The sequence below is a fragment of the Nyctibius grandis genome, chromosome 5 (assembly GCF_013368605.1).
Source record: "Nyctibius grandis isolate bNycGra1 chromosome 5, bNycGra1.pri, whole genome shotgun sequence".
NCBI lineage: Eukaryota > Metazoa > Chordata > Aves > Nyctibiiformes > Nyctibiidae > Nyctibius > Nyctibius grandis.
The window spans coordinates 70755829-70771136 of NC_090662.1; the positions used below are offsets into that span (position 1 = coordinate 70755829).

Consider the following 15308-nt stretch of genomic DNA (forward strand, 5'->3'; position numbering starts at 1 on the left):
GTGGTGTGGCTTTTTTCTTTTTTTGGGGGAAGGGGGCAGGGCAGATGATGAAATGAGGAGAAGCTGTATTAATCTGACTCTTGTGCCAGTGCAGGTTGAATCTTCCTGATATGAGGAGTCCCTGCAAGAGCCTTGATGGTAAGGCCAAGAAGTTGAAAACTATAATCTCTGAGATAATTCTTGATTTTTTCTTTGTCTGTATATGTAGTTAAAGTGTGTTTGGCCTCAGCTGGCTGCTTGTGATTGCTCCGTGCAATCAGACATGAGAGCATTTTTGTAGCACAGACAAAGCCTGGAAAGGCAAACAGAGTCTGATAGTTTGTGCTTCTTTGTGGGTAGTGTTTGGATACTTGTTTTGATACTAAAACTAAAGGATACATATTTTCAAGCCTGATTTTTGAACAGATGAAGTCTTCTTGAAATACTGGGATTTTGACTCCCATATATTTCCTAAAATAATGATACTTGGGCTCCTAAGTTTCAGGTCCCAGCAATATTTTGTGACAATCAGCTAGCATAAGTGAAACATCCCTGTGGAGGAAAATTAGACAGAAAGTAGTCCAGCCTGATGAACATATTTGTAGCTAATAAGCATGTCCAGAGATGTGTCCTGTAAAAACAGGTGCTCTGATGGTTTTAGTTGCACAGCAAGAAGCTTGCAGCACAGGCAGCAACTAAGAGTAAGTAGCCACCACGTTGGCAAAGCCACTTCTGATGATACAACTACCTGTATTAGTACACTGAAGGGGGGGGGGGGGGGGGGGCGCAGTTTGCAATGGGCTTTGTTCGTAGCTCCCTTCAGTCTTCTACAAACTGAACTATCTCTGTTGTACTTTTTTGTACTGTTGTGATGCTACTGTGGTCATCTGTAATAGCTTTCTGGATACCAGTGTCCTATCTTGGGTGGCCAGGAGTCTGGGGTCACAGAAGTCTGCAGGAAGCTTTTGGGTATCCCCAAGGTCTGGGCCAGCCCAAGGTGGGACACAGCTGCAGGGGGAAGGACGGACTGTAAACAGAGCTGAGCAATGGCTGTGCCTGGTGTCACAGCATTTATTTGGGTGGTTTTGTTTCGGGGTTTTTTTCTGTGCTTTCCTGCAAAGCCCTGAGAGATGAAGATGATGGAAGCTGAGTGAAAATGGGCAGCCAGGGAATGGGGCTGCTTAGGCACTACGAAGCCTCTCCAGTCTGTTCTCTAGACTATCTGTAGCTGCCTATGTTTTCCTGAATGAAACTTAGTTGTGAGTCAGGGTCTGCCATGTCAGGAGGACATGGAAAACAAGTGATACCACTGCAAGGGTGCCCGGAGGAATGGAAACACAGCTCCCCTGCAACGCCCACCAGCTCCCTCACGTGATAAACAGGCTGGAGCTTAAGTTCAATGTGACCAAGGACAGAATAGCTACTATTTATGCACATGGAGGCGTGGGAAGGTCACAAGGAGCTGGAAAAGGACCAAGTCTTTGGACCTCTTATCAATTTTCTGTGGTATCCTACAAAGTGTTAGTTCCGCTGGCTTTCCCATCCATACTTATGCAGTGTACCTCCAGAGGGGGGTTTGGCACACCTCTTCTTTAGGATACAGACAACTCTGTTGCTTTTGTATCAACAGGTTTCAAATACACACGTGACTAGATCTGTGGGGTTTGCTTACACAACAACTTAAACTGATATTAGCCCATATATAATGTCTTTGTGCATTTTGAACCTCTCCAAGCTGTCTCAGTGCATTGGCAGGACACTGCAGCTTCCATCACGAAAGCAGGGGGACATGGTGTAGCAAAACCCCAATGGCTCAGTGGGAGCAGGCTTGCTCCCAGCTGGACCTGTTACCCACAGGGCTGGGCAGGTTACATGCAGAGCCTCTCGGATGCCTCCTTGTCACAGCCCCAGGGCTACCAATAGTGAAGGCAGCCCAAGAGACCCCCAACCTGTGCTGTGTGATCTTGCATCTTGGGTTTTATCAGCTGAGGCATCAGGCTGCATGCAAGCAGCTGCATCCAGCTGAGTGGCAGCAGCAGTGTCGCTGTGACCCTGCAGCACAGGTCTTTGGCTGTGGCACTGTGAACTGTCTGGGGGGGAGCCAGGGCAGGAGGATCTGCAGGCAGGCCAATCCTCAGTCTGAATCGGTGGCCCAAGGGTAACAGAGCAGACAGGGTCTGTCATCTTCCAAACAAGAAACTAAGCACTTCCACGACTGAAATCAGCACATCTCTGCTGTATGTGCTGGGTATCAGGGCCTTGAGGGCGCTAATGGGTCTTACTGGCCCTGCCCACCCCCTGGGGCTCCCCCCACACTGCCCACAGCCCAGAACCCCTTTCAGCAACTCTGGGACTGTCAGTCCCTGCCCCAGTGATGTCACATCAGGGCTGGTCTCCAGCTCCCTACAGTCCGGCCCTGCCCATCCATGGGCCCCACCAAGTATCCACCTCCCCATGGCCATCCTGGGGCCGTGTTCCCAGCCTGGTTCCCCTCGCTGGGCCTGATCCTGACCCCCACCCATGGGCTGACATCAGAGTCAGAGTAGATGGACACACTGACTGTGCCTGGCACCGCAGACTGCTGCTGCTCTCTTGCCTTCACCCCTGCCTGGTAGTGCTGAGTGTCAGGAAGCCAATGGCTCTGATTTAGCCTGGGAAATACCATTTACTGGGATTGCTCAGTAACAGTCCAAGCATTCTGGCCTGGAGGGAGCTGCTGAGCTAGCCCTTTGACACATCAGACAGTGTCAAATGCTCCCACCTCCCTGCCTGATGGGAACCGCTGGAATCACCCAGCATGGATCCAAGCTTAAATAAGTCGTAGCTATCGGTTTGCAAAGAAGTCACCAAGAAATGCGATTCTCAAGAAGCAGCAAATCGCTTTGATGTCTGTCCTTCTGTTTGATGTGCATTCAGAGCTGATTTCCAGTATTTTTAAGCTAAAGCTGGAGTGCAGTAAGCCAACGCAGAAGAGCTACAGTCTAGCTATCGTCAGTAGTAAGTCTCCTAAGCAGCAGGTACTTCAAGGCGATGTGTTGTTATCACGCATGAAGAATAAGTGGCAGAGAGATATGGCTGAACCTTTGGACATACATGTTTAGACTTCTGCTAAAAACACTGGTAGGGAAATTAAAACAGACCTTTTAGTGCTTTGGTTTGCAAGAACTGCTTTTAGATTCCTAATATAACATTGCTGCAATGATGTGAACACATATTATAACACAGCATGCAGCAAAGCAGCAGTCCTTGCTAAATGAGGAAACAATTCACAATGCATATTCATTGCAGGAAATACTTTTCATCTGTCCTTGATCTCCTGTTGTATATTGGCTATGGATTCGGTGGATTTGGATTTCTTTAGCACGCCCTTGGGCTTTCAAGTGTGCTAGGATGCATTGTAATGTAGATACGGGGTGTCTGGCACTTCTTACTGAATGAGGCTTCAAAGGGAAGTTGGGAAATTGAAATCAGGGAAGTTCAAATCAGACTCTAATTACATTTATACAGAGGCCAAAGGTGTTTTGACAAAGAGCTTACCTGCTGTTCATGGACAGATTTTTGTCCAGAGCGCATGAAAACATAGGGTTAGTTCACGCTTCAACTGGTATCGGCAGACACGGGACTGTCTGATTTTTGGAAACTGAGATAAAGGAAAACAATATTTGTGACTAAGCTTTTAACACAATGCTGTTACTCGGGTACATGTGACAGCTTGAGTGCATCTTCTCTGGAAGTTTCTCAGTGCCAGAGATCAGCTATGTGGGGGCACAGACCACTGGCACAGCTGTGCCCGAACCCCTTTCACCACAGACAATATTGCTGCGGGCACGTGGTCCAAGCAGCTTGCCAGGATCTCCTCCTGCCTTTTACCTTGCCACAATATGTACCTGTGAAGCTCTAGTGTTTTGGTTTGTTTTTTTTAAAAATAAAAAAAAGGTCACAGCCCTTTCCTCATGCGTTACGTGGGCAGGTATATTATGCTGCAAGACTCTCTCACCTCTTTGAGTCTTTCCTGAGCAGACAGATTGCAAGGTACCGGGGTCCTGGAGCACTGAAAACAGAGGAATTGGAATTTAGAAGCAGGGAAACAAACACCCTCAGCAGAGTGCAAAAATTATTTCAAAATGAAGAACAGAGCTTTGCTGTCCTCATGGAATACCCACCTCGTCTCAGGCCTGGTGTGAAAGGCATCTGTCAGCAGATGACGGCGCTGGGACGCGTGAGCTGGAAGGACTCAGCGTCGGGGCTGCTGCCCACGTAGAGGTGCATCTGCCTCCCAGTGCGACGCCAGTGGGGCCAGTTTTGGGAACAATAGAGCTTTGTGCCTGACAGATGTTTGGGCAGAGGAGAAGCATCATTTGTTTTCTTTTCCTGGGGGGCAGTTGAAGCATGGGGAGAGTGCACTGACCTGATTTCCAGAAGGCTGGTGCTTCTGCAAGTCAGGCTATGAGTGATTTGGCCAAGGTCATGCAGCGAGTGAGTGATGCTGTCAGAGATGGATGGAAATCTCTGTGTGGGTGCTTTAGCGTGATGCTCCCAGCACACCACCTCCATTAGTGTGTGACATGCTAGTGATTTATCCAAGAAGCGTACTTTGCTGATTAGGTTTTATCTCAGTAGCAGATGGAACAGTTTGTGCTGTCTTCTACAAGCAAAGAGCAGACGGTGCACCTCATTCTGAGCAAAATATGGTCTTTGACCTCTGTGTCTTGGCACTGAATCATACAAAAGGTAATGGCTGCATACCATCCTTCTCCTGACTTGATGACAGGGGGAAGGAAAGCTCACCTAATCTGTTCCTCATCAGGAGGAGGCGCATCTTGCAAGCTCAGTATAAAACCAAAGACAGAAGTGGAGTGAAATGACAGGAGTCACCACAGATTTTCACCATTCTGTGCCACTGAACATGTGAAGAGGAAAGGACACATACCTCTGGAAACCGGGCATGGCAACTGCTGGACTTGCCTGAGAGTCATTTCTGAGGTGGTGTTCAAAGTCCGTGTGCCCTGCCTGCCTGAGATGTCGTTGCCACTTCCCCTCTGAGATCTGAACCCCTGAGAAGGCTGATTCAGGCTGGGAGGGGAGGTTTGAAGCACCGGAGAGGAGGCCAGCCCTGAAGCAGAGGTGCCTCCTCAGCAGAGGACGAAGCTGTATGCTGTGAAGCCTGGTTTGCAGCATGAGGACCACGCGAATGAAGACAGGCAACATATTTCCATCCTTGCCCATGTTGTATAAGTTTTCTGATGGTGAACTGGATGCACTCACAAAAAAGGCAGACGAGGCCACAGATTTTTTTTTTTGTGAAAGAAGCAGCAGGAGCATAGGGCCTGGGAGGGAGGGAGGGAAGGAAGGAGAAGAGGGTACAATTAGCTATTAAATCATTTCAGTCACCTCGTGAAACCTCTCCCCCAAGGATCCTCTCTGAAAGCAGATAACAGTGGAATGTGTCTATATGTGTTTGCAATGCAAGGGCATGCGTATGATGGATGTACACAAAATGAATAAAATGCAATGAGCTACAATAGGGGATTAGAGATTTTAAACCTTCAGTTTTTAAATAGCAGAAGCTGCAAAGATCCTATGGCAGAGATGCAGGAAAGCAGTCATCTTTTACTTTGTTATCTGTAATTCTACTGTATGAATAATAATTACACAATGTGACAGAGGAAAGCCGTGCGCTTTTATTCAAGCGTAATCTTTATAGATATGAGGCCAGTATAGAAGATGAGCTACTTGCTTTAATGGTATTATAATTTTATTTAATATTAGAATATGTGCCTGCAGTATCTGCTTTCTAAGCAATGATGAATTGCGCTGGAGGAAATGTTCTTTGCTTTATGTCTTATGGCTAGTGATCTGGTTTATTTGGCTTAAAACCCTAAGGCAGCCAATACCTTTCCAATGCTTTAAGTAGTCTTCTTGCGTAAACTCAGAGAATAAAAATTTGCTTCCTTTATGAAGCTTGCTATAAAATCTGTTGTTGTTTTTCTTCCCACTTCTGCTATATGCTCTTCTCTGCTTTGTGCCAGAATGACTTCAATTTTGGTCTCGCAGTCCATCCTTATCCCACCCTTATTCCATTTCTTTCAGCTGACTATTCACACTTATCTTCTCATGAAGTAGCTCACAGCACTGTGAACTGCTCAACTGAGAGTCAAACATAAGCAGAAAACTGTTCTGAGTGTTACAAACATTCATATTGCATCTTAGTTGTTTTCTCTTTCTTCCATCCTACAGATCTCATGACCACATAGATATTAGAGCAAAACAGGAGAGTCTTTCAATAGAAAATCAGTGTGGCTTGGCAGCTGGTGAAAGATCTTCTACAGGGAACTGTAGAGCTGTATGAAGGAGTTATGCAGTCCACCACCAGCAGCATGATTTCCAATTCATTGAAGAAAGCTGAAGAAAATAAAAAGTGAAGCAACAGCATCACAGCAAGGAGAAGGGATGTAACCTTTAAATAGCAGGCTTTTTCCACCTCTCTGAAGCTTCAAGGCATTGGTTCCTTGCAGAAGTAAGACAAAGAGCTTGACAGGCCAGTAGTCTGATCCTTTATGGCAGATCCGAAGGGCGGGGGGGCTGACATGCTTGTTAGCATTTGACCCAGTTTAAACTAACATCTTCTGAGAAACAAAGACTTGCTGCGAGGTTAAGGAGAGGGAAAGCTGAACCAGCTTGATATTGAGAGAAATATTCACTGCAACTGAAGACACAAGCACCTAAGGAAAAAGAACAAATCTGCCAAGCCAAAAACCTTCCCTTGCTGTGTTGCACCACTGGCAATCCAGCTGGTGATGGGACAAAGCTGCTGCCACAGGGGAGCAGATCAAAGCGAAACAACCCAGGCAGATCTAGTCTATGCCAGCAAGTTTTTTTTGTACTCGTCCCAGTCTGAAATTCTCAATCCTACCTTACCCCTGTTCCTTGGAGGAACATGTAAGAAACTCCTAATGCTCTGACACTGGTTTGTGCTCTGCTGTGCCAGGGACAAGCCTTATCTCCCCAGGATTATTGTTCATATGCTTTGAATAGAGGCCATCCAGCCCATCCATGCCCCTTGTGGAGCTTTAACACCCTTTGTTGGTGAAAGGAAAAAATACTTGTAGTCCCACCCAGTTACCTCTGATCATCCCAGATGTACCTCACAGCACAATCCTATCAGTCACTGCCTCTTCCCAGGCTGTACAATGCTTTTCCATGGCATTTGGCTGATTAGTGAGTATGTGCAGCAGTTCATGATGCCTTGGGGCCTCATCTTCCTTATCCTCTCACTCTTGCAAGAAGCTCCACAGCCCCTTTGTGGACCTGCCTGTAACTGCTGTGAAAATTTAAGCAATTGATGTTGCAAGTAGAGCAGAAGTGTTTGGTCTGTCTCTAAAGCAGGGCAGCCCCTCTAGTGAGGCACTGGTGACCAGTGCGGGATGGTTTGGATGGTGAAAAGACAACCAAAATGCCTAGATTCTGGAAAACAAAGTAGTGCAAAAAAACTCAGTACAGAGAAAAGGCAATGATGAACATTGAGGGAAGACCTCAGTGCTTTCCTGCGCTGTACATCATATGATAGCGTGCATCAGGTGATGGCACGTGATACTGAGAGGTATCTTTGTTCGCACACCTGATGTGGGAAGACTTCATGGCACAACAGAGCATGGGGTGGGCACGAAGCGCTCATGGGTGCCATAAGCCAACGCAACTCAGCCAACTCTGCTCTGCTGTGCAGGCTTGCTCCAGCCAAAGGCAAAGGACTCTGCCGCCTTTTCCTGGAAGCAGTTGTTTAAACCTGGATAAAAGGAGAAAGCGGCTTACAACGGACTTGGTTGTGTTCTTGGCTGTTTTGTGCTGATGTTAAACGTAGCTGAAGAGTCAAGGAAGACAAATGACAAATTAGCTGTAAATGGGTATCCAGTCTACCTTCTGGAGTGGAGGAAAGTATTGCCACTGGGCGGGAAGAAAAGGGTCTTGATGTAACTAAAATCCTGCAGTTGAGCTCTGAAATTTTTGTTTATAATTGACGTTGTTGCCCAGTGAGCTAACTTTCAAGTATACTTTCACTGTTAAATTCTCCTAAAAGTTACTGATTCCTTGGCATGAGGGCCAGGATGCAGGAAAAAAACATGAGTGAAGAAGAGCTACCCAAAGGCTGCATGCAGTGTCTAAAGCTAGACCAGCTTGGAGGGAAAGACTGGGACAACTTAGATGGAGGGGTTTAGATGAGAAAAATCCAGGCCCAGGGACATAACATGATTTATTAGAGCCCAGACGCACTTGCACAGCCAGATCTGCTGGCACGGCAAAGGAGCCGTGCGGCCTCATTGGGATGACGTTTGTGCCCAGAAGATCAGTGATCGTAGAAGAAGAAATCACTGCCACCATGAAACTTCAACAAGAGTGTCCATGGGAGCTGTACATACAGGAGTGGGAGCTCAACCTCACAGCTATTCCAGGAAGAGGAGTGAGTTTATTAGATTTTACACCTGAAATCTCATATGTTGTACTTTATTCCCTCATTTAGTGCTCTATGTATTACTGATTTTACTGAGATTGAAGTGTCTGTGCACTGAATTTTGTTCAAGCAAAAAATACTGTCCTGTACCACAGACAGCTAAACCAAGGCAACCTAGAACCACCTGCTGCCCAAGGAAAAAGGGTCAGGACCATTGTGTGAAATTTTGGGTTAGTCTCAGAAGCAGTCCTAACTCATACATCCTTTAGAGATGCTGGTGAAGCCTCTATCTTGGGCTGCCTGGAGACACCCACGCCACCAGGCCTCCAAAAGAGAAGCCTACAATAAGAGAATAAAATGGTGCTTCTCCACAGTAGAGAACAATTAGTTTTGAATGAGAGTCAGAGGCTGACTTAACTCTTATCATCTGACCTAGAGCTGAATAAGCAAATACATACAAGTTAATAAACAAACCAAACTAAATAAAACAATCCAGTGCTCAGTGCAAAGTCGAGAAAATAACTGGTTTCCTGGCAAATTCCTACATGGATCTAGCAAGGTTCAGCTTGTTATACCGAGTGCTGCAACCACCAGAATCGGTGATCGTGGTAGAGCACTCATCTTCATTTTTCTTGGGTATTGGGGATATTGGGAAGTGAGGAAATTTGGGTAGCTCTTGTCTGCTTTCAGTAGAGCGCTACAGGAAGCTGAGAAGTAAAAGGGGCATAAAACTGGTTAATTCAAAGGGGAAGAAGAGAGAGATGCTGATCTAGGTTGCCTCCAGGTAGAAAGGAACAGTTATTCCACATACCTCCATGAAATGACCCATGCAGGATGTAATATCAAGTTCCTTGCACGCATTTCCGTATCAAAGGTACTTGTTAAATAAGGACAAGCGTAAATCATAGAAAGAAAAACTGTGTCTCACACTGCTGAGAGATAACTGAAAGAGGTCATAAGAGTCCACAGCAAGCAAAAGATCAGGCTGTAGTTATTACATGTTGCATGGATCAAGATGAATAAACAGATAAAGACAGAAGGATGAAAGTGCATATTGAATTCTGCAAACCACCTCCTTAAAATATAGAGATGGCAGAATTGTCTGACATAAGCAGGGATCTCATCGGTTTGGAGAAGAAAATCTCCAAATTTCAGAAGAATCATCTCTGTCCCTTTAAAAGAAGGTGCCAGTCCCCAAGGGAGCTGCCAGTGCTTTGGCATCGGGTAATAACAATGGGAGGGGTTTTAGAAACGGGGATAAAATAACACTGTTTTCTTCCTGGATGCGACAGAATGGTTATCAGATCTTAAATAAACTGGGAATGAAGAAACATTTCAGATCTTGCTTTGAAACAGAGCGCACGTAGCAAAGAAACAGTTCCCCGGCCTAGAAGTTAACGTGGTACCACTACCATCAATCACGGCGCAGGGCTGGAGAGCACACAAAAGCCATCCCTCACCGCCCGCCGCTGCCAGCAGACCCTCTCTGGGGTGGGTTTGTTGCTGTTGTTTCGACATTCGGGTGGGAGAATAAAAAAGGCCATATCCCGCTGTAGGATTCCCGCAGAAAACGCTCAGCGCAGGCCGGGCGCCGGCTGCCGCTCGGCCCGCTCCGGCGGTGCTGCTTGGGGGAACGTCCCCGAACGGCAGCGGCACCGTCCCCTTTGTTATTTAAATAAAAGACACCCCCCCCCCCCCCCGCCCCTACTCACACCTTGGGGGTGACGGGGGCGGGGAGGAAGCTTTAATCACCTATTGCGGCAATGCGGTGTGGCAAAGCGGAGGCGCGAGGCCGCCCGGGGCTCTCCCGCACCCCTCACACCCAAAACGCCCATAAGGGCCGGAAATGTCCCGCTAAGGCCCCGGAGCGGAGCGGGGCGGGAGGGGGAGGCACCGCCGCTACCGCCCAGGCTTTAAATGCCCCGCGGGGGCGGGCCGGGAGTGCGGCACCGCCTCCACCGCCCCGCTCAGCTGACAGCGGGGCCGCTCGGTGCCCGCCGCAGCCGCCGCTCAGTGTCGGCCCGGTGCCCGCCCGCCGCGGCCTGCGCGCCCCCGCCGGGGATGGGGGGCGGTGCGCCGTGACCGTCCCGCGGGCGCGCCGCCGCGCAGAGCCGCGCTGCCGCAGGGAGCCGCCGCCGCCGCCGGCGGGATGAGCGGGAGCGGCGCCCCCGGGCCCGGCGCGGCGCCCTGCCGCTTCGCCCACTACTTCGTGCTGTGCGGCATCGACGCGGAGAGCGGGCTGGAGCCCGACGAGCTGGCAGGTGAGCGGCGCCGGCGGGGCCGGGCGCGGCGCGGAGGCCTCTCCCGCACGCGCACCGCTGCGGGTCGCCGCGGCCCGGCGGCGGGCTTTTGGGATCCGCTGCTTCAAAATGTCTGCTCCCCCCGCGAGGAGGGGGTGAAGGGAGAAGCGGGGCCGGGGCGGAGGTCGCCGAGCCGGCAGAAACCGCAGGGAGGGAGCAACTTTGAGGGATAAAGCATCTCGGGAGAACGGGCGGAGCATCCCCCGAAGGGCAGCGGCGCGGGGCGTCAGTCTGCGGCCGCCGGGATGCGCCCTTCCTCGCAGGCCGGGCTCCGCCGCTGGCGCCGGTCACCGGTGGTGGAAGGGGCAAGGCGGCCCTCGGCGGGAGTCGGGGGGCAGCGACTCAGCCGCGGCCCGCGGGGTGCGCCGGAGGGTAGAAGGGTACGGAGGGTTGGGGAATTGAAGGGGGCCGAATGACCGAGCTTGCTGCCGGGCAGAGGCATTTTCTTCCCTATTTTCCCTCGAAAGGGCGGAGGGGAATCTAGGGAGAACTGAAGAAATTAATGGAACCGCATCTTTAATTATGCTGCTTTATTCACATCTTATGTCTTTTCAGAAAGAGCCTTACTGCATCCTTCCTTCCTTCCCCCTCCACCCCCCAAATGCTACAGAATCAAATAACAAAATTATTACTATGGGATGAAACTCATTTTCTAAAATATTTATTTTTGGAGGGTTCATGACTGGATTTGAACTGATTATGCTGGGAAAAGGCAGGATTCCTTCCTAAATGTCACTTGTGGTTAAATAAACAGAACTGTTTAAGGCAGTTTTTACACGTAAAATTAGATCGACTATAAGTATAATAATGGGACTTAACTGCATGGAAGCGAAACATTTCCTCGCTGAGTTATGAGTTTGAAAGCGCTTAAGCGCACACATTTGACCATTCCTATGCACTCGCACTGCAGGCGAATGAGCTGTATGTGACTGAAGTGGAAGGCAGCGGTAGCTGTCACGGTGGGCACCTCTGCCTGGCAATGGGATCCTGGCAAGGTCTCCGCTGCTGTTGCATCAGGAAGTATGGCGCCTTCTGGTTGTGTAAGAGAAAGACTTGATGATCTGCATCACTGATCGATGTACCTTGGCTGAAGTTCATATTTTTGTCACCTGTAAAAGGGGTGGATACATGCACCTGATGTTCCAGGAAGCTTTATCTTAACACCTAAATCTTTTCCCTTCACAGTGAGCACACACTGGAGGTAGCGGTAGGATCCCCAAGTTGAGGCATGAGCCAAATGTGCTTTAATCTCTGTTTGCTTTTTTCACACATACTAGTGACCACAACTGTGTTTTCATTGTTGCTGCTTTTAGTAGAAAACTCCTGGCTCGTGAGCCATCTCCCAGCTAATGGCATACAGGGTGTGATTTGCATAATATGACCTATTGGGGTTTCAGCTACTTAAACTTTGAGTCATCTCTAACTCTTGTATCTGAAAAGGAACTATTTTTAAAGCGGTATTGGCTGGCAGGCTGTGCCTTCGCTGATGAGCACCCAGACTTTCAAACTTGTCTTTTGCTGATTTCTGCTCCGTTTCGCAGCGAGATGCGCAGGCATGTTCTTAGGGAGCACTGCTCAAGGACAGCCTGAGCATGGTACGGTCATGCAGTGTGGTGGCTCGGCTACAGGGCTCAACTTCTATGGTCATTCAGTAGGTTTAGCTGAACTGTTCCAGCAACACAAATCAGATTTCAAAGCTAAGGGAAGTCTCCAGTTTTCAGTAAAAGAAAGACATTTTGCATATGTGCGACATGCCCATGTATAAAATTTAATGCAACTGTGAATAATTTCAAAGAAAAATTACCACAAGTAGTTGTTTTTAAAGAAACTAGGACTTCTTTTTTTTTTTTTTTTTTTTTCTCCCTCCCCCCCAATAGGAAATAACAAGTAGAAATGTCTTTGTAACAGGTTTAAACTGTTTGAGTGTACAAAAATTTTTGGTAATGCCAGTTTGGGAGATATCCTCAATACCTAGGAGGGCTGGGATATGATAAGAGGAGTAGCAGAAATATTATGGGACTTAATATTGCCACTGAGCAATGTTAGGGACTCATGACAGGAGCTTTCTGCTGTCAGCTGGGAGCTCAGCAGTGGGAAATGTTAGAGAAGAACAGGGAAAGCTGTGAACCACAAATATAATGCAGCCATGGAAAACTTAACCCTGCTTTTAGATGTAGCTGAGAAAACATTTCTGTTAAAGCTTGGGGGGTATTAATGCCACTGTAGACAAGCACTAGTGAGATCTCATCTAGAAATCTGTTACAGGTTTCAAAAACTGAGCTACCAGGATGGAATTCGTAACCAGAATAGGTGGGGCAAAAGATGTTCAAGAAAACTAAGTCTGTTGTATCACAGGAAACCTACAGATGAAGGCTATTTCTTTCTAAAAATACTTGTACAACATTTTCTAGAAAGAAATGATCCTGTTCTTGCAGTACTGAATTACTAGCTGTGATAGCTTTCCATCTTGCTAGCCTTGTGCTTAAAGAGCTTGTTGAGGTAAGTCACAGGGTCAATGAAAAGCTGCTGTGACTTAAGCCACCGTGCAGATCATCCCCAAATTAGCAAAAAAAGTAATTAAGAACCTGCTTATCTCCAAACCTGCAAGTTCCTTAGGAGCTAGCGTACACAAAACACCTTCTCAAGCCAGGTCTGACTGAACGGAGCTGCACTAGGGCTGAGCAGGGGAGCACGAGAGAAGACAAGAGGAGGCAAGAGGCATTCTTCTGTGGCCCGGGGGCCTCTCCTGTGAATGGAGAAGCAGAAGTTACAAAATCCTCAAGGGATTTTCAGTTTCCAGATGAACTTGCTGGTGATCAGCTGAGGCACAGACACCTCACAGGGGTGCTTCACAGGCATGCCAAGGAGCTGCCCGTGAGTCAGCTCTGGCGTCATCTGGGGCTCCCCGACCTGCACCCTCCCTTTGCCGGGGACAGCCCAAGACCCACCCCTGTGTGAAGGCTTTCCTTGCCCGATGGCTTAAGCCCAAAATCTCTTTCCATGTAAACCCTCTGCAGTAAAAAGACCCCAAACCAAACAAACCTCATCTACTGCACCAGGCACAAAGTAAAATGTTTCAATGATGCTCTTGGAGGCAGAGTGAAGAAAAACCTTTTTAATTCTTAATGTAGGGTTGTTAGGTCTGTTCACAAAATGAAATAAAATCAAAGTTTTAAACTTGTGTAAGGTCTTGACTTGCTTTTAGGGAAGAGTTACTCGCTTTATAGTTCCTGTTCCTGTGGATGCTCAGTGATTAAAATAAATTTAGCAGATGAGAATTTTCCACCGTGCAAATAGTTCATTTTGCTTAGATTTTTATTTTTTTTTCTTTTGCATATATCACAGAATCACAGAATGTTAGGGATTGGAAGGGACCTCGAAAGATCATCTAGTCCAATCCCCCTGCCGGAGCAGGATTACCTACACCATATCACACAGGAACGCGTCCAGGCGGGTTTTGAATGTCTCCAGAGAAGGAGACTCCACAACCTCTCTGGGCAGCCTGTTCCAGTGTTCGGTCACCCTCACCGTAAAGAAGTTTTTCCTCATATTTATGTGGAACCTCCTGTGTTCCAGCTTGCACCCATTGCCCCTTGTCCTGTCAATGGATGTCACTGAGAAGAGCCTGGCTCCATCCTCATGACACTTGCCCTTTACATATGTATAAACATTAATGAGGTCACCCCTCAGTCTCCTCTTCTCCAAGCTAAAGAGACCCAGCTCCCTCAGCCTCTCCTCATAAGGGAGATGTTCCACTCCCTTAATCATCTTCGTGGCTCTGCGCTGGACTCTCTCTAGCAGTTCCCTGTCCTTCTTGAACTGAGGGGCCCAGAACTGGACACAATACTCCAGATGCGGCCTCACCAGGGCAGAGTAGAGGGGGAGGAGAACCTCTCTTGACCTGCTAACCACACCCCTTCTAATCCACCCCAGGATGCCATTGGCCTTCTTGGCCACAAGGGCACACTGCTGGCTCATGGTCATCCTGCTGTCCACTAGGACCCCCAGGTCCCTTTCCCTTATGCTGCTCTCCAACAGCTCTGTCCCCAACTTGTACTCATACCTGGGGTTGTTCTTGCCCAGGTGCAGGACTCTACACTTGCCCTTGTTATATTTCATTAAATTTCTCCCCACCCAACTCTCCAGCCTGTCTAGCTCCCTCTGAATGGCTGCGCAGCCTTCCGGTGCGTCAGCCACTCCTCCCAGTTTTGTGTCATCAGCGAACTTGCTGACAGTGCACTCTATTCCCTCATCCAAGTCATTAATATATGCTATTTTCTGGTACAGATTTTCCTATTTTTTTTAATAGGAAATTACTTCACAGCTGGATTAATTTTGTTTTTTTAAGATAATTAATTTTGAAAAGTAAAAAGCTGTTTTCTTATTGCTCAGCTTGGTAGCATATCCAGGCACGCAGCAAAGCGGCATATGGATTATAATGCTGTCAAAACCCTTGTGGCACTATCACAAAGCTCTCAGTCAAGGATGGAAGGAAAAATAATCTTTCTAGGGACTTGAGGGAGGAAAGGAAACTATCTAAGGATTTCTTGGCACTTAGTAGTTGGAGAGGTGAGAAAAGAAGA

General features: G+C 48.0%; 1 protein-coding gene across 1 annotated transcript in view; it reads left to right on the forward strand.

Annotated features, from left to right (window-relative positions):
- Positions 1 to 10574: 10574 nt before the first annotated feature.
- The window catches only part of DENND5B (DENN domain containing 5B), a 123708-nt gene continuing 118974 nt past the window's right edge, over positions 10575 to 15308 (forward strand). Inside the window, exon 1 of the mRNA XM_068400547.1 lies at positions 10575 to 10686. Within this exon, the coding sequence (XP_068256648.1) occupies positions 10575 to 10686 (112 nt within the window). The remainder of the gene's footprint in view (positions 10687 to 15308) is intronic.